This window comes from Zosterops lateralis (genome assembly GCF_965231275.1).
Source record: "Zosterops lateralis genome assembly, chromosome: 18".
Lineage (NCBI taxonomy): Eukaryota > Metazoa > Chordata > Aves > Passeriformes > Zosteropidae > Zosterops > Zosterops lateralis.
The window spans coordinates 3,081,746-3,107,056 of record NC_139778.1 but is presented as its reverse complement, the minus strand read 5'-3'; the positions used below and the strand labels follow the sequence as shown (position 1 = coordinate 3,107,056).

The 25,311-nt window shown below is 47.9% G+C and overlaps 1 protein-coding gene across 1 annotated transcript; it reads left to right on the top strand.

Moving 5' to 3' along the window:
* Positions 1–11,404: 11,404 nt before the first annotated feature.
* On the top strand, positions 11,405–22,747 carry ST6GALNAC1 (ST6 N-acetylgalactosaminide alpha-2,6-sialyltransferase 1). The gene is made up of 9 exons (XM_083874880.1): positions 11,405–11,688; positions 15,249–15,834; positions 17,423–17,591; positions 17,763–17,934; positions 18,295–18,433; positions 18,803–18,906; positions 19,458–19,547; positions 20,763–20,862; positions 21,267–22,747. The coding sequence occupies exons 1-9, from the start codon at positions 11,558–11,560 to the stop codon at positions 21,435–21,437; spliced, it is 1,662 nt and encodes a 553-aa protein (XP_083731006.1). The 5' UTR covers positions 11,405–11,557; the 3' UTR covers positions 21,438–22,747.
* Positions 22,748–25,311: the final 2,564 nt, after the last annotated feature.

The window sequence follows — 25,311 nt, the reverse complement described above, 5'->3', positions numbered from 1 at the left end:
TGCAGTGCTCCAAGGGTTGGAATAAAGCTCATATCCTGCAAATGTGGGCAAAGGGAGCGTGGTGGGAGAGGCAGAGCTGGCGGTGTTTATCCTCTGGATGGTGCTGTTGTGTTGTACAAACAGCAGAGAGGGCCCGCAGAGCTCCGACTGAACGTTTCAGGTGCTGTTTGCTCCGGGGAGGGTTAGGGATGTGCTCAGTCCTTTTCTATTCGCAAATCTCTCACAAATACCGTGTGTTATGATCCACCTGTTCTCCAGCATTCCTGAGACTGGCTAAACTTAGCTAATGACTACTGATGAGAAAACTCGTATTTTCTGAGCAATTCCTCCTGGTCAGGACCAGGAAGTTTTTTTCAGCATCTTATTTAAAACTTCCCTCGATCCTCCGTCTTCCGAGGGTTAAGGTCTGTTTCACCCGTTGGGATGAATATTTGTTGGCTCCAGAAGTGCACTGAGCTGGCCTGGAGTCACAGGGGGGGAAAAAAAAAGCTTGTTTTCAGTCTTGATTAAACTTCACTGTGGGAGAAGAGAAGGCACACGCCTCTGAGGAAGCCGGCGTTCCACAGGCCAGGACTCTGGAACTTGAATGTTGTTTGTCTTCATTGCTCCAGATAAGATCTGAAATAAGTATTTCCTACTGTAATGTGTATGACCTTTTTTCTAATGGTCTTGGAACTTTATTGTTTTGTTTTATAACTCTGTCATAAAGATATAACTGCAATCCTTACAGGAGGAGAGGACATTGTGGATCATTGCCTCCGTCATTTGTCTTTCTTGTCAACGCTGTTATAACCCTTTTATCAGAGAGAAAACCAGCGGCCTCTGTTGTGTGAGATACTGTTTTGTGACTGCCTGTGACTCAGTTCTACTCCTGATAATTGATGGAGGTAGAAATTAACACAAAATGCTTTTAATATGGAAATGAGAGAGTGGTAAAGGAGTGGTGGAAGTGTTTAGCTTGTAGTAAGCAAGGAAAGTCTCACTGGCTCAGTAACTGTCCTGGAAGGTGGTGCTTTGACTTCATAGTGCTTTCCAGCATCAGAGAACTGGCTGGTAGCTTATTTCTTTGCAGATCCCCCAAACTGTGGTAGCAGAGCATTGCAGAGAAAGCTGCAGTCTGCTGGCAGTCGCTGTTTCTGATGTGCACTGCAAGCCCATGGGGTACAGGTAGAACCCCCTTGTGACAGCTCAGAGCTGTGTGTGGTGTCCCTGCAGCAGCTGTGGTGAGCTCAGCAAGAGCTGGTGTCCAGGATGTGTGCAGGGTGTGCCTAAACCAGAGCCTGGCTGCTCCCACCCAGCGTGGGGGAAAGCAGAGGTCAGCAGAGGGAGTGTCTGACTCTGAGATGCCAGTGGTTCATACATGCAGCAAGTCCTGACTTCAGATGAATAACGGCATCAGATTCGTGCTTTAAATCCTCATCTTACTGTTACCTGTTTGAACACAGTAGTGGTTCCCCACTGAGGCACAGGATCTTTTTAACTGCTCCTGTCACCCTGAATTCCCTTCAGCTGCCACCCTGTTTATGTGGAGCATGTCCTTTCATGTCAGCAAGGACCACTGAAAAATCCAGCTGTTCAGCTTTGGAGGAGAAACAGCCCAGCAGCCAATGGAGAGGACTGTGACCTGTGGTGGGAAGAGACAGTGAAGATGGGACTGGAGGGATAAACCAGACTGCCTGGGGAAACAGATTTTCAAGGAGATGCAATGACTGACTGCTCAGGCTTGTCCCAACAAGACTCTTTACTAAAAGTTAGAGCTAAAATTGAAGAGTTATAGTTTCTGGATACTTCCAAAATGTGGTCAGAATAGTAGGGAGGGAGACTCACACCTGCTGATTTTTGAACTTTCTATTTGTTTTGGCTTTTTGTCAGAAGCTCTGCTCTCTGTGTGCTAATGTACTTCAGTTTTGAAGGGTCTGACAAGATAATGTTTGTTCCTCTTCCATGCTCTTCATTCTGTTTGTTTTTCCACTGTGATGTGAAGCCCGTGGATCAGTTACAAAGGGTGTTATCTGCATGGCAGCAGTAGAAGCACCACCGGAAACCAAATGGAGAAAATAGAAACCCCAGCTTTCCTCTGTAAAAACTACACTGAAATTTTCACACCCACACACTTAAATCAACTTTATAGTGGTGAAGTTTGATTTTTTGGCATGAGCAAGAAAAGTTCTATTTCAGGCAGCATGACATAAAAATTTTAGGTTGGGTTTGCCAATTCTTTCTCCTCTGTGGGCTGTGTTTTTGTCCCGCAGTAAAGGATTCCTGTGCCTCATCTGCTGTCCTTGTGGCAGGAAAGAACTGTATGACCTTAGTGAAGAAGGGAAGTGCCATTGTGTCTGAACCCAGTGACCTTGAGATAGGAGCAGAGGCATTCTGAAAACTTGTTTTTAGGGGGAAGGTTATCTTCTACCTATTTTCAAGCTGCCCATGAACAGCCAAGACTCTTGGGCCTCATTCTGTGTGCAGACCATGACAGTTCCAATAGCCCTACAGTGGCACTGTTAAATTGGCAGTGCTGTGAGTGGGTTGATGGGATGGTTCCCTGAATTTCCTGAGGAAGTGTCACTCTGTCCCACACATCTCCTTTACTTTTTAAACTCTGCTGGCAGCACAGCTGAGGTGGGAAGTGGCTCCTCAGGGAAGTGGTCACAGCCCCATGGCTGACAGAGCTCAAGCAGTGTTTGGACAATGATTTCAGGCACAGGGTGGGATTTCTGGAGCTGCCCTGTGCAAGGCCAGGAGTTACACTTGATGATCCTTGTGGGTTGTACTGGGTTTGCATGACCAGGTTTTGGTAGCAGGTGGCTACAGGAGTGGCTTCTGTGAGAAGCTGCCAGAAGTTTCTTTCATGTCTGTAGCCCTGGTTCCATGCCTGAGGTGTTTTGGTTTTCTGAAATTCTTTTCCCTGGGAATTTTCTGTAAACAAGAGAAGTGCTTTTGTAGCTGTACCTTTGTTATTCATTCCTTTTCCTAGGAGGGACTTCTTGATGTCCCTCTGCTCTGACCAATGTGAGTGAAGACGTTTACCTTTGTTTCACCAATCAAACCAGTTCTGTGTAAAATAGTATAAAAGAGAGACACATCCCAAAAATAAAGAAGTAATTTTCAGTCTTCTAAATCTCAGAGTCTGTGTCATTGTGGTGTAAAACAGTGTCACCTGTCCAGCAGAGCCAACACCATCTGCTCCAGGGTGGATCTGCCACTGTCCACTGCCAGCTGATCAGTGATGGCAGTAACACCTCTGTGATAACGTATTTGAGAAAGAATAAAAAGTTATTGCACAGAGGTAATTGCACTCGGAGAAGAGAGGGACCAGAATATGTGAGAGAAACAAGCCTGCAGACTGCAAGGCCAGTGGAGAAGGAGGAGGACATGCTCCAGGCACTGGAGTGAGGGTCCCCTGCAGCCTGTGGTGCAGAGTGTGGTGAAGCAGCTGTGTCCCTGCAGCCCATGGAGGTTCATGTGGCTGCAGAGATCCACCTGCAGCTCCTGCAGGAGTCCTGGAACAGGGGGATGCCTGAAAGAAGGCTCTCAGCTCCTGGGAAGCCTGAGCTGGGACCTGTAGTGAGAGGAGCCCATGCTGGAGCATATGGCCTTGTGGGGGATCCACACCAGAGCAGCCTGTTGGTACAATGTTTTAGTCCCCAGGCAAAGAAGATGTTGGACCTGCATCCAGTACCTGTTTCTTTATGTAGGTGTCCAGGTGCAGTGCTGTCTTGGATGGCCCCTCCATTCCCTGGCTGCTTCATAACAAAAGTCTGTCTCTGCCAGCCAGCTCCTCCTGTGGCCTTTTGAGGCAAATGGTTTCTTCCTAAAGGGTGGATTATCCTTGTTTGTACATGGATATACTGCGCCCAGGAGTGATCTCCATCATGCATGGCAGTTTGGTGATATTTGTACTGACAAGCCTGTGATGGTGGGGCTGATGTCCCTGCTCACCTTTCTGCAACAAGAAGAGGCAGAGAGCCTCAAAATGGTGTGAGCTTTATCCTGCTTTCTGCACTCATAGCAGCTGACTCAGCTGAGGAAAAGTGATTGTTGCAATGTCTTTGTGGGCACAGACATGCAGACCTTTGGGGTTGGGATCTGGGAGCCCAGGACTCAGCCTCTGTGATGTTGTGAGGTAGGAGAGCATGTGGTGATGGTAAGGGCAGGGTTCTGTCCCAGCAACCTTGGGGTCATCAGCAGGTGGCATTGTCCAAGCCCCTTGTACAAATAAACAAACCTACCAGAGGACAGGAGATCTTTTTTTCTTTCTTTGTGAGTGCAAAGTAGGACAAAACTATCCATATGTACCTACTTTTGGAGAAAAAGTTGGCTGGAGTGCTGAGTGTCCACAGTCACTTACCATGGTTATTTACAGTCATGTTTAGGTGCCTGTAGGAAGGGATGGTGTAAGGGTGATCTGCTCATCTCCTCCAGGTATGAATTCCACTTGCCGGTTGCAGTGTTGAAACACAATTTGATCACCTTGGCTCTGCTCCAAGCCAAACCAGGTTAATAAAACTGGTGACCAAGTGTCTGCAGGCATGAGTTGTGTCTCAGTTTGGCCTGCAGGAAGCCCTGGCAGTGTTGGTGACCATCAAGTCCTTTTTAATGAAGCATGCACTGATAAATGGAACTACAGGCTTCTGCTTTACTTGAAGTTGTAAGGCCAGACCTTTCAAATTTTGGTATTAATAGAAGCACAAGGCTGGCTTGAATACAGTATTGTACAGGGAACAGTAAACAACTTAAGGAAGTGGTATTCTAGGAAAAGTGACCTTCAATTCAGCTGTGTTCCCTAAACAAGAAATTGTTTCACAGGAGAACACAAAACCCAAAGACTAACCACCAGACAAGACAGGAAGTTTTTATACCTGGATAGATTAGATAGCAAATCACATGAAATTCCACAATAAGATGCCACCTATTTATCTTCAAGGAGGAAGAGACAAATTTTGTATTTTGTAGATATGTGGTAAAGCTAATTCTCAAATCAAACTGTATATCAACTTCCACCAATCAAACAGTGCAGTTATTTTAATGTGTTTGTAGGGTACTTGACATATCAATGTGTTTTTATTAGATTGGTCTCCTGAACAATGTGGAAATATTTTGGCAGTGGCAAAATACATAACCCACCTTTGACTTGTGGGCTGCAGGAGCCTGGTGGCTTCAGCCATCAGGGCTCCAAGGATGTTGTGGTGGAGCCACAAAAGATAAAAGCTGACAGATAAAGCTGAAAGCGAAAAGAGATCTGTGTAGTTTTGGGCAAAAGCAGAACTGTTGGCACCATCCTGGTTAAATTCTGATGTGATTAACTGTCTTTACTGCTCTGTCTCCTTTCTGTTTATTTCAGAGATGTTCTGTCTGGAAAAGTGTGGGGTGCTGTAGGATGGCTCCTCATCCTTCTGGCAGCCAGGACTGCCTTTCAACATCAGCTGAAGGACCCACAGTAAGATAATTTGTAAGTGCTTTAGGGTAAATTACACAAAGTTTGTCAACCCAAGGGCTTGTTATTTCTCGGTGAATCTCAGAGCACTTTACCATATGGTTGCACATACAGCACAGTTAAACACACAGTTAAACTACCAGCAGAATAACTTTTCATAGTTCTCATTTTAATACATAGCAATGTATCTTCTTGCTCGTGACTGTTTTGTGCATTTAAGATGTTACTTTAGTTAACTGAGCTTGTGTTTACTTATGGTTACAATGTGAAGGGGTAAATATCAGAGCTGCCATGTGGGGTGGGGCAAAGGGGATCAGCAGAGGGTGATGCAGTGGGTGGAAGTTGCTTGGGGAGAGAGAGGCAAAGCTCAGGCACTGAAAGACAAGACCCAGCTGACATCTGCTTGGAATCACGGGGTTGGCAATGGCAGGTTAACAGAGTTACACAAGGGCTGGACAGCACCCACATTTCACATGGTGTGTAACAACACTCTTTCTGTTGTAGGCCTGATCATTCTCAGCTGATGACTGAAAATGGGGACCCAAGGCTTGAGGTGCAAGCTGCAGAGCTGGAAAAAACCACACTCAGTGTATGTGCCTGACTTCTCCATGACACATGTTTTGGAAGTGCAGCTCATGGAGGAGATGATGAATGTCATTGCACGTCATTAGTAGAAACAGGCTGGCTCATCCTGTTGGCTCTGGCTGAGACTGTGACAGAAGTGTCCTTCCTGGAATCTTTGAGACAAACCTGGATTGAACAGATACTGAAGAGCTCCCAGGGAATCAGGAGAGAATGTGTGGCCCCTTCTGAACACCAGGATCTCACGTTTCCACTACAGTAGCACAGTGCTGCTCTCCTGCCCAGCAATTACTTTGCCTGGGGATTTCCAGGTATGAGGTTGAGAGGTGGTGTGTATCTGCTATTGCAAAGGTTTCCCTTTCCTCCATGGCTGACAAAAGGCTCTGTCAAGTTAACAGGAGAAGGATGGAGATAAGTAGCACCAGATATGTATCTAAATAAAGCAGGAGAAGAACTGTGACAGAGAAGTCAAAACACAAAAAGGAGAGAAGGGAAGAGAAGCATCTGATTTTCAGCAGCTCCTCACAGGACCCTGTGGCTGTCCCACTCTTGCAGCTAAAAATGTGACTGCACTTCTCTGATGCTCCTGTCAGTCAGAAACAGAGAGGAAAGCACTATGAGGCCACGTTTTCCCAAGTGTAAGACAGGAACAGGATGATTTATACCACTCAAGAAGCAGGCTTACGTCTTGCATTCCCTGCAGCACTTTTCACCCCAAAGGATGCCAAATGGCATATTTGTCCTGCCAGAGATGTCAAGAGCAATGGTTTCTGATGTTAAGGCAGTGGAAAGAGTATGGGGAAGACCTTTATCCAGAAATATTTCACTTCTGGCTCTAAAATTAGTGGATTCCCATGGAGATGTGATTCTGTAATTCATATCTGTGCAGGGCCTGAGTTTTGCTGCCAGATGTGATGTGCTGAGATAATAGGCCTACTTTTTGTTGTTGTTGTTGTTGCCAGGGGTATGGAGAGGAATTTGGGCCTTGTGATTCCTGTATTTCTTTCTCTGGGGCAGTGCAGAGTCCTTCAATACTCCTGTTCCTGGAAGCTATCTGAGACAGAAGCTGGAGAAGCTGCTTTTCTGATGGGAGGCCAACTAGCCATGAGTTTAATAAATTACCTCTTCACCTGTCTGTAGTGCTGCCCTGGTCTTTGGAGGACCAGCTCTCTGAGAGATTCCCAATCAAGGAACAGAACTTTTTCTTCCTTTCCATCAGACAGATTTCAAAAGCAGGGAAAAAACTCTACAACCCATCTTAGGCGTGAAGTGGTGTCAGTTTGTCTCTCTGTCTGTCAGCTCTGGGGTGATGTGCTAGGCTTCCTGCTGGGATGGCACAGACAAAAGGCTGCTGAGGGAGGCATTTGGATAAAGGACTCCTGCTTCTTTCCACCCTGTGTAACTCCAGATGATGTTTCCAGCCATTGTTGCTGGGAGTGTATTTTTCTGTGGTTTTTTTAAAATTCTCACAAATGAAGAGGCTCATCAGCCTTCTCAGCATTGTGTGTCTGAGGAAGGAATGCTGGGAGCAGAGCATTGCAGTGGGATGGGGTGAATGTGAAGAGCTCAAGGAGCAGAAAGGCTTTGTGATGTCAGACTTGGTCTGCTCCACTCTGTTCAGGGAGGTTAATTATCACCCAGAGCTGTGGCCATAGGGAATAGCTCAAAAGCTGAGTCCTCGCTGTGCTTACAGAAAGAACTAAAATAAGTTCCAGCAACCAGAGCCTGCAAGAGGGCCAGATTCAGAGCACTTGCCCCCCATCTCCCAGTGACTGCTCCAGGCAAGGACATTCCATGGTGTGTGGCCACTGGCTGGAGGAACTTGCCTGCCCATGGTCCCACTACTAAGTGGGAGAGGGGAAATATTCTAGGTTGGACCCATGTCATCTGCTGTCCCTACACAGATCCAAGGCAGTTTCTTTACTGGGGGGGCATGAGCTGGCTGGGGCTGGACACCAGACACACAAATCAGCACTAATGAAAACCTGACAGGGATTGCAATCTGTGCAGCTCTGCTCTGTGGACACTGGTGTGAAAAACGAGGTTCACTTTTTAGTAAATTTTAAGGAATATGTTTAATAAAATAATTAAGACAATTAGGAGATAAGAAAAAACCAAAAACGGCCGGCCGGGTGACTTGGCACTCAGCCAAGTCCACACCTTGCTTTCTCAGAGACACTTGTTAAATACCCTTCTCGTTATATCGATATATGAAATTCCATAAACTAGTTTCCATATTCCAGGGACTGCCCTGCCTGGCCCCTCCCTGGGTCCGCCTTTTTAGAGCATGCGTGTTTCGTGGCTGTGTCCTTTCTATCGCGTCCAGCTTGGGCCTTGGTCCGTGCCTTCTGCGGGTGGTAGATGCTGATAGTTGGTGTTATCAGTAGCAGAGTCTTCTTTACATGTTCACTGGATGTTATCCCAACCAAACAAACAGTTTAAGCAGCTGCTACATCAACTACTCCCTTTATATCTAGTCTTACCAATAGCAGAAATAAACTTATACCTTTATATCTTTACTATGTTATTAATCATATAGCATACATCTTGCGAAAAGCCAATTTTATAATACACACATATAACACTGGGCAGCCACTTGCTCATTCTATCATCAAAACCACTGTGTCTTTCCCTCCTGGAGCATTTTAACCCGTGGAGAACACAGACCAGCTGGCTCACTAAGCTGTTCCCTCACTACTGGCACAGTTTATTGGGGCTTTGCTCTGTGACAGAACTCTGGGTATTCTTGAAAGTGCCACTGTGTAAGATGTGAGGGGTTTGCTTCAACAAATGCTGTTGTGTCCGGGTGTTTGTTTAGTTTTTGAGAGAAGGTTTGGTGCAGAAGGGAATGAACTAGCTGGAAAATGGGTAGAGAGTGTGGAATTATGGCAAGCTTGGGAGTTTCTGGGCTATCAGTTTCATTTGGTGAAAGCAACACAAGCAGCTGTGCAGAATTTGCTCTTGTAATTTCTTCCCCTCCAGATTCCCAGCCTGAAAGCATTTGTTTCTAAAGATGACTGCTGAACAGGGAGGGAAAAACAAGAACCTAAGGTCGCCAAGCCAAGCCTTTGCTTGCCCCAAGGCATGACCACTGAGCAGTTACATGCTGCAGACAATGTCATTCTTTTTGCTCCCCCATTTATAACTCAGTTCTTATATCATCAAATAATACTGTGAACATGTCCAAACACCCCCAGCTTCTTTAGCAGCTTTATTCCACTGGCTTCCAGTCAAGCACTGGTTTTGGTAGGTTGTGTAGACATCACTGAAAGACAAGTTTGTCCTGCAGCAAAGAGGGATCGATCTGTAGAACAGCTCTGTTCTTAGAGCACATCTTGTGATGTTCTGTTCTGTAAACCAGAGACATGGGAGAGTGGAAAGCACACAAGGCACAGGCAAGTAAACAAGATTTGATACACAGCTCTGTGAAGAACGTGCACACAGATAAGTTTATGGCATGGTCCAAATGCCAGCTGGCACCCTCAAAAACACACAGTGTAAGATCTAACGACAATCAAGTTCGTTTATGAATTTACCCCCCCCTCCCCCCCCCACTAAAAAAAACCCCAACAAAACAAAACTAAGCAAATCTGCCCTTTATATGACCAGGATGTAATTAAGGATGTAATGAGGTGGATGTGGAATTTAATGGACTATTAGAGATCAAAAAGGGCTGACAGAAAACCATCTTCACTCCATGATCTCAGGTGCAGTTTGCTTAAATAAAAAAGTTCTCTTGTTTTTACAGTACTGAAGAATAGAAGAATTTCTGCTGTAGGCATTGCTGCTGAGACTGGACACGCCAGCAGTGCTGGGCTTGAAGTCTCTACACCATAAAAGAAGCAGCATCTCCTGGGATTGCAGGTGGAATTCCAGGTAGGACTGCAGAGAAACATGAATTTGGAAAAGGATGCTGTGACCTTTGAGAGGCCAAGCCCTGTGCATTGTGCAGTCTTTGCTTTGTTTCTTCCTGCCTGTGGGCTGGGAGCCCTGTGTATCCTCAGAATCTTACTTCTTATAGAGCTGTTTAGAGACCAGCTCTGTTTTCGGTCTCAGTTTTTACCAGGTCATCCCTGCAGTGTTCCAATACATCCCCATTTCCCAATCTGACCTCATGTTTGAGCAAACCAGCCTGGTGCCTCAGTTCTGACAGACTGATCTCAGCAGTGGGGGTGGATTCTGAGGAATTGATGCTCCGAGGAAGTGGAAGTCCATACTCTGACAGGGGGTTAGGTTTCCTTTTCTTACACCAAGAAGGTGAAAAGTCCTGTTTTGCATATAACAAGCCTGGTGTTGGCTAATGTGTTTGCCAAAGACCTGGATATTCCCCCAAGCACAATCCCTCCTGAACTGAGAGCACTACTGACAAGTTCACAATCATCAGCACACATCCTTAAAAGCAAAGAAATCCATATTTTTCTGCTTGTAGGAATTTTTCTATCCCTTGTGGTTCTTGGTTTCGCAGTAATGTTACACGGAGGAGATTAAAGGAAAACATTTCCTGGCTCCAGAATTTCCCTTTGGGACCCCTATTAACAAAAAAAGTCTTGTCTTGTAGTTGTAAAACCTGTTGACTGGTTTTGCTGTGACATAAAACAGGCACTTTCAGTTCTCTGAGTATTCAGTAACAGTGTGAGTGTTTCTGAGATTTCAGATGCTGTCAGCAAAAGCTTTTTTTATATCTGAGCTTCATTGTTTTATAAGAGCTGTGCAAAAGCAATTGCATAAGAAGCAATATGGCCATCTCCCCTTGAACTTTCAGGCTTAATGTTTAACACTATAAAAAGTTACAATAGCCCTTTGCTGTAAAGCTGCATCCCTGGTAGAAATAAACATTTCTCTGGCTGTGGTGTCAACCTTTGCAAATCTTTCCCTCTGCTGGTGGGGTGACGTACTGTGGACTGCCAAAGATTGATTTCACACTGACTGGGGATTTTCATAACACAAACTCCTCTTTCTGTGGTGGATTTTCACCAATCTTACTTTAATTTGTTTCAAACCAGCCACAAGGTAAAATGGATGTGTATCTAGCCATCATCATGGGGGGCAGGTATTGCTTCTGGATTGGAGCTGCAAGCAATTAGTACATGAAGAATATGTTTATGTTTATGTCTAAAACCTTGGGCAAGGTGGTGTTATGAAAGCTTCCTGGACTGTAACTTTCAACACTTCCGTAGTTTACATGTGTTCTCAGTAATGCTTCCTCCAGATTAGAAATAAAGGGTTTCCATTTTAGGACAGACCAACATCATTAAGAAAAATACAGGAAACTTCCATTGTTTGCAGTAAAAATTGTTCCATTCCCTGCTCTTTGTTAAATAAGTTTCTGGTGATAGACGGGAACAGTACAAAACTGATATCTTGCCTGAAAAACTGGATCTGTGTGCAGAGAGTCTGGGAATGCTGGGAGACAGGGTGTGCACGTTGTTATAGGGAGATCCAGAGGGAAGACCAGCCCAGTCCTTCCCCACGCCTTGGTGAGGCAGAGCCTGGCGAGCACCTCTGGGCAGCAGCGCCTCTGACACTCACGGGTGTCTCACCATGCGCTGCTCCAGGACAAGGCTCACGAAAATTGCCATAGCCCTGATTTGCCTCACTGTTGTAACACAGTTCTGCCTCTTCATGGTCAATTCCAGCTCCTTGTTTGGCTTGACAAAGATAAAGATTTTCAGGTAAGGGTCTTGTTCCTTTGTGGCATGCACTGTCTGGTGTGGGTGCTTGTGCTCGCTTTCTGTCTGTCTGTCTGTCTGTCTGTCTGTCTGTCTGTCTTTTTTACCCTGCAACTTGCACTTCTGATCTGAGTTAGGTGACAACTTTACTTTAGCAGAACATGGTGTTGGAAGATCCAGTCAAAAACCTGCTTCTCTTGGCTCACTATTTTCCAGGGCTTCCTTTTTAGCTGTCTAAAGCAGCTTTTGCTTCACTAATCCTACCTGCTTTCATGCATAGTATTTGCTTTTCCTGTTGGCTCCCAGAAGGAACTTATTCAGCCCTTATCCAGATTGCATTGCTGGACAGTGAATTTGATGGGATGGCTTTGAATTTATGGCAAGTTCAGCAGGTGATTCCTAACACAAAATATGCTGCATACTGGGACACCAGTGTCATGTAGAGATGATATCTTGGTATCTATTTTATATAAATGGTCAAGTAAGTCCTACAGGAATGGATGTGGAGGGAAATACAGTGAAATGTCTTCAGCAGCACTGGCTGGGAGCACTGCTCCTTGCATGAGCCCTTGCAGACACCTGAGCCTTTGCAGACACCAGGAATGGCTTGTGGATGTGTTGGTGCTGTGTATAGGAAGCACCACTCCCCAGCCTCCCCATCACCCTCACCTGGTCCCAGCTCTCCCAGTGAGCTCATCTTGGTTTGGTTCTCAGCTGAATGTCTGGACTGGTGCTGTGGGGGCAGCAGGAGGAGTGAGGTTGGGAACATCTGCAGCTCCTCTGGAGGTGACTTGAGTTCAGCTCAGCTCTAGCAGCTTGAGACCATGCTTTGAGGACAGCTGTCAATTTGGAGAGGTTGGAATCTGCACAAGGGAGGTGAGAGGGAAAGGAGGGAAGGAGGAGGTGTAGAGAAGTGAAGTGAGTTGTCCGTGATCCCAGAGCCCATCAGTGGCAGAGCTGGAACAAGAAGTGGCTCTCTATGTTCAGCTGCTTGAAGCCATTTCCTTCTGCTGTAGTTTCAGAGAATGGAAATGCCTGTATTTATACAACTTAAGTAAAACACATCAAGGTATGAGCTGTGTGTGGTTGTCTGTGTGGCAGTTCTATTTCTGTACCTTGTATGTCACGTAGAATACACAAAGCAGCATTTTCATGGCTTTATCCTCTATTTGTCCTTGGGCTTTGTAAAAGGGGAGGAAAATGACAGTAAATGTCATTGAGCTTCTGCAGTTGTTTGCCAGCTGGACTCTAGAGCCCAAAATTCACGGAGCTGCTTTGACCATTTGTCTGGATTTAAAATGCTGGTCAGGAGAGCAGGGTCCTGTGTAAGCAGGAGTGCCTGGCCATGTGGGACTGACTGCAGGGAGCAAGGTTTGGGATGGGAAGAGCCCTTGGTTTTACATGTTGGTCTCTGGTACAGCATTTGAAGTTAAAGTGTAATAGACTGAGGTGGAATCTGCCCTGCAAGACAGCACATAGGGAAAGCCTGGAGTGGGGGATGGTTTCTCATACTAAAACTCCTGTTTCATTTTGTTATAAATGTATATTATAAAGTTGGCTTTTCACAAGATGTGTGCTATATCATTAATAACATTGTGGGAAGGATATAAGTTTTTTATTTCTGCTATTAGTAAAGAAAATCAGGCATAGTGGTAGTAGTTGATATAGTGTGCTTAAACTGTCTGTTTGGTCAAAATAACAACCAGTGAACATGTAAAGAAGACTCTGCTATTGAAACACCAACTATCAGCATCTCCCATCTGAAGAAAGTCTGGACCAAGGCCCAAACTAAAGGTAATAATGAAGACACAGCCAAGAAACACACAGGCTCTAAAAAGGCAGACCCAAGGAGGGACCATGCAAAACAATTCCTGGAATATAGAAACTAGTTCATGGAAAAATACAAATATTCAACGGATTGATACAATAGAAAGGGTATTTAAAGAATATCTCTGATATAGCAGGGGGTGGACTTGGCTGAATGCCGAGTCACCCGGCTGTACTTTGCTTTTTTTCTATCTCCTAATTGTCTTATTTTCTATTAAACCTATTTCTTAAAACTTACATAGAAAGTGAACCTTGTTTTTCACACATTTGTTCTCTGCACTTTATTTTAAAGTTTTAAACACCATCTTAAAAATACAACAGAATTTCACCAAGGGTTTTAAGATCTTCCTGAGCTACCTTACCAAATTTCTTTTTATTTAGAGTGTCCATATAAAATCTTTCCTCCTGTTGGGCAGTGAACAGTAACAGTAAGTTTATACATGAAGCACTATGATAGAAAGCACATGCTGCACACTTGGTTGAACGTGGCTAATGATTATGAGAGAGGCAGAGCTGATAGGCCATTTGCTCCAACCTCTCCCTTTTAGCCTTGCAAAGGTTCACATATTTATCTGATACGAAATGATTTTTAAAAGCCTCCTTAGTTGCTAATTTCCTGAGCACTTTCAGAGTGGTATGACATCCATCAAATTTTAGTAGCAACTGAGCTGCTATCTGCAGCCTGTTATCTGCAGAAGTGCTTTTCCTCCCATTATCACTTCTGAAGCAATCCACAACGTTCCGAAACGAGTGTGTCATGCAAAGGCTGAACATGAGTGTGGAGTCAGACTGGCACAACCACGCTGCTTTACCCTGAAAAGCTTTGCTGTACATAAAAGCTCAGCTGCAGACATTGTTCACCTTCTTTTTTCCTGTTCTACCCTCCAGCCGTGTGCAGAGAAGAGGGAGTGTTTAGGACAAAACCCCACCACTTCTGCCTTGATTTTTTTTTTCCCTATGTTTCAGCACAGTCTTGTTGCAGGTGGCTCTTCTGCTGTGGGCAGATGTGTCCTCCTGTGATAACCTCGTACCTGCCTGTGCCTCTGAATCAGGCAACAGGGCAGCTGCAATATTAGAGGCAAGTGCTAAAAATGTAGAGATTTTGCATTTTAATAGCTTCACAGTGTCTGCCTTCAGACACATGTGCCTGGTGAGTGCTGTGTGATGCCCTTGTATTACCTGACCAAGGTGAAAGAGGAGAGAGAAGTGCCCTGTGGCCCCAAAAGCTAAGGAGGTGATGTAGGGTAAAGAAGTGAGTTTCACTTGTTCTTCTTAGATTTCCCTTCCTGAATTCTGGGAGATGTTCATGCTCTGTTGGTGAAGCACAGGGCTGTGCTGGCAGAGGAGAGAGGCAGATGGCTGCCTCCATGGTGTGTGCTGTGTCCTGAGCCCAGGATCTCCAAACCAACCCCGCAGTGCTCTGGGGACATTGCCAGGGGCCTGCCCAGTGCGTGGCAAAGCTGAGCTGTACTGCTTGGCTGTTACTGCCAGTGTGAATGCTTCATGTGCCAAGTGCTGAGGAGAGAATGTGTGCTTCTGGGATTTGCCTAGTGGGGAGATAAGCAATATTCAGGCTAGAATGGCGTAGGAAGTTGAATAACATTTTGGCAAAGTTTAAAATGAAATTGCTCTAAAGCACAGAGAGAGGCTCAGAGTCAAGAGCATTAGAAATGGGCTGGAGGGTGTTCAGTGTTAAGTGTGTGTGATTTATCTGCTTTTCCTTTGATTGCATTCAGGAAATTGAACATTTTCCAACATGCCCCAGAGACACAAGTGGACACCCAAGAGCAACAGGGTTTAACCTGTTCTGATAATGGGAACTCCAGGAGCATTTTAAAGGTGACTTTGGGAGGACACATTACAAGACCCAAAGATGTGGAGGAGAATACACCAAGATGGAAAGCAAAGGAGGAGCAGAAGGAAACAGTGAAACCAGTTATGAGTGTTAAGGAAGCCAAGGAGAACATGGCTGTGAAACCACCACCCCAGTTGGAGGGAATCAAGAAGACAGCAGTGAAAACAACCCCTATAATGCAGGAAAACAAGAGGAGAACAATGGTGAGGCCAGCTCCATGGGTGGGAGAAGCCAAGGAAAAGACAACAGTGAAACCATCCTCTGGGGTGAAGGGAGCACCTGAGAACAACACATCCATAGATCAGGCAAAACCCAAAGCACCTCCTGCATCAATAACAACTGTAAGACCAGCTCCTCAGGCTGCTGCAGTGACACAGAAGAGGAAACTGAGTGCTGCTAACTTCACATCTGAGCCACACTGGGATTTCGAGGATGAGTACCTGCTGGATAAGTCATCCCCACCCTCGGTAGGTGGGATGGTGTGGATGGTCACCAAGAATGGTGACCTTGTCTGCTGGCCCCTGGGCACGTGTGCCCTTTGCACCTGGGGATGATTTCAGAACTGGTAGGTCACTCATTGGTATATGCAGGTGCTGGTGGCAGGAAGACCTCTATATACAACATGTGCATTCACATGAAGACTCAGGTTAATTAAATTTGAGCATCTCATAATTACTAATGTGCAGGAACAGGGCCTTTAGGAAAGGAATAAACTACAGCAAAGTTCTCAGCAAGAAGATGGGACAGGTTGTGGTGTCTCATACTGTCTCTGTCCCCCATCCTATGCTGGTAACTCCTTGTAAAGCTTACACAGAGCACTTTTCCCTGGCAGCTCTGTTTCTGGAAGGCTTGGAACAGGTGAGTCACCTTCTCACATGTTGTGTCTCACTCCCTAACCTGATCTGTAATTCTGCAAAGAGAGGGAGTCACTAGAAACATTCCCCCCTTCTTTATTTCCTACATGATCAGAGTTTTCCCTCATTGCTCTGGTATTGATGCAGTCTAGATCTGGAGGCACAAGAAGCACCAAGCCTTGGACAGGACCTGCTTGAGCAGGTATGGGAATGTCCCTGTTTCTGGACATGAAATATGGTGTGAGTGAAATGATGCCACCATGAAACCCTTGACAAGGTTGTCCTCAGTGCTCTGCTGTGGTGACAGGCAGAATGAGGACTGTCTCCTCAGGCTGTGACAGGGTTGTCATCCTCATCCATCATGGAGAGCCCAGCTCAGCCAGGGAGCATTCAGCCAGGCTTTGGCAATGCAGCCATTTCTGGGGATTTGAGCTGGGCATGAGGGTCTGTTTGGTCTCTGGTTTGTATTTCAGTAGGCGTTTGGGGAAGTTGTGTAAGAAAGTAGAGCCCAAATTGACTCAGCAGAAAATTCAGTGTAGTGGAGCTATTTGCCTTCCATCTGCACACACAGTCTCACTCTTGCCAGCTGCAGTGTGATCACCCTTGTAGGATAAGCTGGCTTGGATTCCCTTCTCAGCTGCACATTTCACTGATTTGTTGATGACATTGAACAAGTTGTTGCACATTTTTTCTTACCCTTAAAGGGAGTGGCAATGGTGATCTGATTTCATTTTTTCATCAGTGTTTCCTCAGGTGCACTCAGGACCTTGTGAGGTGTGTCGCCAACAGGGACTGCTCATTATAGCATGTGCATATTATTGTAGCATATTCTTAGTGCTTGCAGCCTTATTTGATGCATTTAGGTTGGACCTATTACAAATGTTAATTTGCATCAGCCAATGAGGCCCAAAGCCAGTAAAACATTTAAGCATGACAGGCCTGTTGTTCTGAAGAGGAAAGTGTCAGAGACTTGGAGTCATCCTGGCTCCCTTGTCTGACTTTTCACCGGCTGGTTATGGGTGTAGTTAAAATTGTGCTTCATGTTCCTGGTGATGGGGATCATGAAGGGAATGGATGAGGTACCACTGGAGTTTCTGTGTTTCTCTTTGGTCCTGCCACAGACAGGCACAGAAGCACCAGCACTCAATCAGGTTTATCACCTCTGCTCATCAGTCATTATTTTTCCCTTTTGTTTTTCAAGACCTGCTCTGAATCAGTGAGGGCCAGGGCTGCCAAGTCTGGCTGGCTGCGGAATCTTTTCCTGCCCAACATCACAATCTTCACAGACAGGAGATACTTCAATGACAGTGAATGGAACCGCCTGGAGCATTTTATACCCCCCTATGGCTTCATGGACCTGAATTATTCACGTGAGTCCCTCAGGGTGGGACTTTCAGACTCCTAACAGGAACCTTATGCTGAGTAGCTGGAGGTTTGCAGCATTTCCCCATCAAAGGCATCAGTCTAGGAGGATCTCGTGGTGGTTTCACTGTGTCCATCCCAAAGGCTCTTGATAACTCACCACTGTGTTTGCTTCACAGTGGTAAAGGAGGTCATGTCCCTGCTGCCCCCAAAGCCCCACCAGCAGCTGCTCCTGGCCAGCCATGACAGCAATGTGCCCACGTGCATCAGCTGTGCTGTTGTGGGGAATGGAGGAATACTGAATAACTCTGGGATGGGCCAGGAGATTGACTCCCATGACTACGTCTTCAGGTAAGGCAGCCTCCCTTCTCAGAAGATGCATAGCTAGTTTATTGTGGCTAGCCCCTAACTGTGCTGGATCATTTAATCTCTTCTACTATTCCACTCATTCCCAAGTGCCAAAATGATGGATGGGCAGGAGACAAAAAGTCCAGAATTGGAAAGTTACTGAATATCCAAAGCCTGTGATCACAAATGAGCCATAAAGAGCCATCTCCACAGCAGGGGCTCTTCTGCAGATCAGGGTGCCAATCAGAATGGGCCTAGTCTTCCCCTCCTCCAGGCTAACACTGGCTTTTCCTATGTGAATGTGCATGTGAGGGGTTTCAGTGGTCACCTAACTCTGCTCCTCTGTTTAATTTCCTTGGCCAGGGTGAGCGGGGCTGTAATCAAGGGTTATGAAAAAGATGTGGGAACAAAAACATCCTTTTATGGATTCACAGCCTACTCCCTGGTTTCCTCTCTTCAGATCTTGGGACACAGAGGCTTCAGCCACATCCCACAGGAAAAGGTAAGTGAGGTCCCTGCTGTGTGCATGCACGGCTTTGACAGGATTCTGTTTGTCTGTGTGTTTCCATTCTGCTCTTGCCACGAGGAGCAGAGGGGCTGAGGCAGCCCTTTAGCTTTAGCATTACCCTCAGTGAGGGGACCTGCACTGCCTTGGCTCAGAGTGAGTGTTTGCAGTGGCAAGTTGTGTCAATGCCACCCCAGTCCTGTGGCATGTAGAAGGAGCTGCACATCAGCTGTTGTCTCCATCCTGCTGCTGTGGGCTGGTTGAGAGCTGCAGACTGAAATGTGTGTCCAAGAAACTCAGTGAGCCAAGATGTCTGCTTGCTTATTTTCCCAAATGCTGTTCACTAATGCTCACTTGTTTTCTTAGCATGTCAGATACATTCACTTCATGGAGGGAGCAAGAGACTATGAGTGGCTGGATGCTCTTCTATTCAACAAGGACATCAGGAAAGGATTCTTGAACCTCAGCGGGTAAAACAATCTATAGCTCCCTCTACTCCTCCAGTGACAAGCTCTCTGTTGTGCCCTTTTCCTCTCCCAGTGCTCAGCCCTGTGGAGGACCAGGCCAGGGTAAAGCCTCCCTCCCCTGGCAGACTTGCAGGCAGAAATCTCTCATTTCCTCCACAGAACTGAGCACTCCTGTAGTCAATACACCTCCTTCCCAGAGGTTCCTGATCTCAATGATGTGTGGCCAGAGCTAAGAGAAAGCTTTGTGGCTTTTGGGGATGAACACATGCTGCTGGCTGGTCTGGTGTGGCCTGGTTTCACCAATTTCTGCCTATATAAACACATGCTTTTGATATTCCTGTCTCCTTTTGTTGCCTCTCCTCCCTGATCTCTTCCTCTGCAATGCACACAGGTTATGAAGGCTTTGTCATAATGTGGGAAATGATACAGAATATCTTCACAGTGTTTGTGGTTCTTCTCTTACCACCAAGTGCATCAAGCGCATCAGGGCTGATTCTTCCCAGCTGTGATGAGGTGCAAGTGCTTGTCTTGAGTCTCCCCATTCCTGTCCTTAGGCAGAAGCCCCGGCAGAAATTTGATGAAGATTTCACAATGGACAAATACCTGGTGATTCACCCTGATTTCCTCAGATACCTGAAAAACAGGTGAGCTGTGGGTTGTGTGCTCTAACAGGCTTGTTCTTCCTGGCCAGCACCATCTCTCTCTGTCTCTGACCTCTCCTCCCAGCTGCCTCCCCTGTAACCCCAGTTCAGCCTCCCCAGCAGCCTGGGGATAAGCATCAGCAGTGTGAGCTCAGCTCAAACTCTCTGTGGTGCTGCAGTGGGATACTAGTGGTGGGTAAACATCCAGAATGTGTGAGCTGGAGAAGCAACAGCCATCAGACAGTTTGATTTTCAACATCCAAAAGAGATCCAGGGTCAGTTATAACTTCAGGTGTTGGAAGAATGATGCTGAAGTGCCAGAATTGTTGATCTCTAGTTCAGGACCAGCCTTTCATGTTCCCCATTGTTTAGCACCTTGGAGGAAGGCTCTGTAACAGACCCTCTCTCTAGAGATTCCTTCTAGACTCAGAAGGTTGGTTGTGCCCTCAAGCACAGCAACAGGCTCTTCTTCAGCATCCCCTTTGCCTGGCCTGGCTGCTGCTCTTCTGTGCCTCTCCAACCCTTTCCACAAGCCTGTTGGCCACTGTCAACCGGAAATCTGTCCATCATGGGCCACACATGACCGAGAGATGGAGGAACAGGAGCTCCTGTTGTGCCCTGCTTTGGCTGCCTTTACCCTTCAGTCTCCTTGAGAGCTGCTGCCTTCCCTGGAGCCAGATGGCCGGCACTCCCTGCCTGCTCTGCCGTCCCCCCTCTGACTTGGGTCCTTTCCAAGGCCAAGAGGACTCCATGCTATTTTTTCCCAGTGTTTACTCCTACTTTCCTAAGAACTCCTGGCATACACAGTGGCAGATTTTGTGACACTCCTCTGCACCTTCCCTTTGTCTCGTTTCACTCCCAGATGTAGATGGGGAGCAGGATATACCAGGGAGCTTCAAAGCCACCTCTACACTGCAAGGCAAAGGACAGATTTGAGAGTGATGGGCTTAAACCTACAAGATCTTTAACCCATCCCCTCTTTACCCCCACTGCCTCAAGACCTACCACTTCCACAAAGCTGGGGCAGAGCTGGGCTTAGGTTGCAGTGCAGGTGGTGGAGAGTTCTGGGCACACTCGTGGCTTCACTGAAATGCCTCCTATGGCCCCAACCTGCTGCAAGGAGGGAAGAAGCCTCATGGGTCACAGGGGGACAAGGTGTGCCCTGCTTGAAACACCACAGCCAGCAGCTCCTCAGTGGTTTCCTCTCTCCTGCTGCAGGTTTTTAAAGTCTAAAAATTTGGAAAAGCACTACTGGAGGCTGTACAGACCCACGACAGGGGCCTTCGTGCTGCTGACTGCCCTCCATCTCTGTGACCGGGTAAGGGTACAGTGAGTCTTGCACCCAGAACTGTCTGGAAGTGGGAGCAGGGGGCAGAGGGGAGCAGGGGTGGCTGCTGTCTGCCTCAAGAGTTTATGGGCTCATGTCAGCTGTGGAGGAACAGACTGAAGATGAGAGACAATCCCAAAATAGCTCCCATAGAGGTGGTGAAGCCTGCTGTGACCTAGAGCACATGGTCTCCCAGGGAGGCAGTGAGGGGACAGCAGGATCTCTGGAGCCAGGGCTCACAGTCTGGTCCTTCTGGACCCCCACACAGGGTCACCAGAGAAGCCCCAGGTGGCATCTCTGTCCTGTGCTCACTCCCTTTGGGACCTGTGTCCTGTATTTCACCTGCTCCCTCCATCCCTGGTACCCCTGCCCAGTGAGTCCTGCATCTTTCCCAGGTCAGTGCCTATGGCTACATCACAGAGGGGCACGAGAAGTACTCAGACCACTACTATGACAAGGACCGGAAACGTCTAATTTTCTACATTAACCATGACTTCAACCTGGAGAAGCAGGTGTGGAAAAGACTTCATGATGAGAATATAATGAAACTTTACCAGAGAACCTGACTGTGGCAAGGGCCATTGCCTGGGAAATCTCAACAACACCTCACTGGGAACAGAAGAGGACCATCAGAGCCAAGGTTAGCTCTGCACTGCCAGGCACATTTCATCCCCACAAAGACATTTCCCTTCTTCAGCACCTCTGTTATTTCACAACACTTCAACAAATGTGTGAATGCTGCAGACCCAAAGGCCAACAAGAAAATGCAGTGTGCCAACAAAGTCCCATCTGGTTGTGCTGCAGGACTCTTGCTGGTTGTTGTAGGAATGGGTATTATGAGAACAGAATCCAGGATGGATATGGTCCCGTGTCCTTTGTGTAATCCAGGTTTTCACTCTTTGCAAGGAGATGCTCCTCAGGCTGGGGCCACTTCTCTTTTGGGTGGATCCTCTCCATTAGCAATGGCCATTTTGGAGCTGGGTATTGTCTAAACAAACTCCCTGAGGAGCTGGAATGGATGGAGGTGGAAACACAGATCCTGTTGTTCCAGATTGACTTAATTTCTGTGGAGGGGAAGCTGCACTCACTCTGCTCCCTGCAGATAAAAAGGATGGACTGGACACTTCCAGGTGACTAATTTGAGAATGAGTTTCACTGCTGCTCTCCAGTGTGGCCTTGCTATGACACTTCCAGAGGAGCACTGCCATCAGCTCAATGGCAGCTCTCCATGGTGCAACAGACCTTCTGTACCTGGTGCCTACCCAGGGCTCCCCTGGCTGCACAAAATGTGAATTTTATGGTACGGACCTGATGTGCCAAAGCTGACAAAGCTTGACTTTGTCATGCTTGGCTCCCAGCTGTGGCCAGAGCTGTGTTTGTCCTGTTGCCAGAAGAGGTGGAGCTCTCCAGGTCCAGGGATGGATGCTTTCTGTCCTTGCTGCTGGCTGAAGTGCCTGTGCCCCGTGGTGCTGAGAGGGGCCCAGCTTCAGCCAGCAAACCTGGAGTGTGTTGGCCTCCTGGAAGGGGTTTTGTAAGCAAAATAAATGGCACTACTTTGGCCAAGCTGATGTTTTGTGCAGCCCTGTGGGTTGTGGTTGTTTAGTGTGCCCAGAACTGATGCTTTAAAGGCTGAGATACAGCAGATGGCAAAGCCAGGAAAGAGCAGGACTGAGGGGTAATGGGATCACCTCCACCTGGAGAGGCTCTGCAGCTTGTGTGGACACACCTGAGCATTCCCCCCTGCTCACCTTGCAGGACAGGGATCAGCACCAGCCAGTCACCTCTCTGTGAGGAAGTGGGTGAACACTGGTGAGTTTGTCCTTGTCCCAGCAGCTGCTCTCCAAGTATATCAGGTGCTCAAGGTAAATGCATGAAGGGCTGGATGTTCCCCCATGACACTATGCAGGCAAAAAGCCTTCAGTGTCCCAACAGGTCCAGTGCATCTCCCTGGGTTAACCAGCTGCACTCTCACTGGACCTGCTTTGGTTGTGAGTGTTTTTCCATTTCTGCAGCATTTTTGTTGGGGGCAGCAGCATCTCCAGGGACTCTCTGGGCTCCAAGGAAGGCATTTCAGCCGGGACTGTCAGCAGGGTTTGTCAGGATTGATTTTCTTTGTCCATTTTCCCTTGTGCTGCAGAGAGGCCAGGCAGTTTCTCATGTCTCACTGAGCTTGTTTGTGAAGGACAGCCTCCCACACTGAGAATCTAAATGCAGAATTCAGCTTCTCTGGAGAGGATGTAGCCTGTTCCTGGCTGCTCTGCCCATAGGAGCCCGCAGTGTCTGTGGGAGCAGGGAGTTGTCCGAATTGCAGAGTGCCTCAGCTGGGAATGGTGCAGCCCTGTGGGAACACCAGGCTTTGGAACAGACCAGAAATCCTCCCTGGGCAGCAAAAAAGGAAGCCTGAGTGAGGTTGGTCACTGAGGAGAAGCTCCTGCACCCAGGAGCTCTGGACCTGCTGGATGCCTCAGCCCCTCATGGTGCACCCTGTCCCCAGGTGGCCCTGGGGGTGTCCCCTGTCCCCAGGTGGCCCTGGGGGTGTCCCCTGTCCCCAGGTGGCCCTGTGGTGTCCCCTGTCCCCAGGCCCTGCAGGCTCTCCCTGATGGGCTGTGGGTGGGCAGTGAGGCAGTTTTGTTCCTTGCCTGTCCCTCAGGTCGTACCACATTGCTGTGGGTTGCTTAGTGACCAGCTCCACCGGGTATTCTTCCTGCCTGAATAGGGCTTTTCTCTTCCTAGAAAGTGGAAGAAGTTTCTCTTAGACCTTTCCCCTCCCCCTCCTCCTCTTTTGTTCCTCTGTCCTTTGGGAAGCAGGAAGGGGCTGAGTCCCACTGAGCAAGGATTCCCCAGTGGGTGAGGGGGCTTTGGGTATGGGCTGGCAGCCCCCAGCCCACACTTTTCCCCAGTGCCGAGGCTCCCCAGAGTCAAGGGAAGGAAATTTTCCAGGAGGCTTTCCCCAGAGCCTGTTTCCTCCGGGCTATTCTCTCAGCACAGCTGACTAAGTTTGATGTTATCAGGGATAAACTTGGCTGGAGAAGGCCTTTGCTGTGGTCTGGAGTTTCCCAGCGAGCTCAAAGCCACATCCTTCCCCACCCCAGGAAAGCGACTCTGCCCTGATGGTCCCTCTCACCTCCTCACTCTGCTCCTGTCCCCCTGCACCAAGGCATCCTGCCCCTCTGTGGGCTGGCCGAGCTGTGGCACACCCTGGGACAGGTGGAGGATGTCCAGCTGTGCACAAGTCCAGCTGTGCCTCACCAGAGCCACCTGATCTTGTGGCATCGGGCCCGGAGTGGCCGCAGGGAGTCGGGCGGGGTTGGAGGTGGCATTTCCCAGCCAACTTCCAGCCTGGCACAAACTAATGGACCGAAGCCTGTGGAGAGCAGCTACAGCTGGAACACTCTTGGCAAGAGCCAGGATCCAGGGCTGGGCAAGGTCCCAGCAGGGTGAGTCCCAGGGTGAGAGCAGCACTGCCAGGCTGTGCTCTAGTAGCCCCAGCCTCCTCAGTGCCACTGGGCAGAGCCAGCGCCATGGTCAAGTGACCAGGGCCACCCCAAAATCCAGGTCTCTGTGGTTGGCATGACATCAAGAATGTCCCTGTGCCACCAGGTGGCAGCTCCTGTTCAGGGATCTGCCTTTGTGCCGGGTCTGGCACATCCTCACCTGCCACCGTGTCCTGGTGCTGGGCACAGCCCTGCAGCTCCCTGTGATTTATGGCCCGGGGCTGCCAGGGGTGTGCAGAGACACTGGGAGCAGTCACAAGGTGAGGGCGAAGGTGTGGCCTCTGCTCCTGCAGCATGGCATGGAGCTGAAGGCAGCACAAGCAGAGGGACTGATGGGATCAGGTCTGACATCCCGAGGGATGCTCAGATACAGCAACTCCTCCTGCACGGACACAATACCCAGTGCCAGCGACCAGTGGATTCCCCACTGCCAGCCAGGAGCTCTGGGAGCTGCAGGACTTAGACAGAGGCATTTGATTTGGGGTATAAATACAGCACTGTGCCTCAGCATGTCCAGAAGTTGCTGTTTTGTCAGCCCTGCTTTCTTCAAAAGCTCTTGGAGAGTACCATGAACTGTTATTACAGCTGTGCCAGACTCCTCCTAGGGTTCCTCGAGAGTTAACAGCCTTTAAATATTCCCCACCAGATTGCAGAAACCAAAACCACTTATCACCCAGAAACTCTCATAGTGTCACCTTCCTGGCAGAGCTTTAAATTCCTTGTTTCATTTCCCCTTTTCCCTCTTTCAGTGTGACTCCTCACATGGATAGCGGAAGCAGAGACCACTCTGCAGATGGAGCAGGAGGAAGACATGGGCTGCTTGGGGACAGGGATGTGTCTTGGGGACAAGTGAGTGGTGCAGAGCCCATCTCATCCCTGCTCCTGGTCAGGGCAGCCCTGCTCTCTGGATCCTGTGTGGGTTTGGCCTTACCAGGAGCAGGGACAA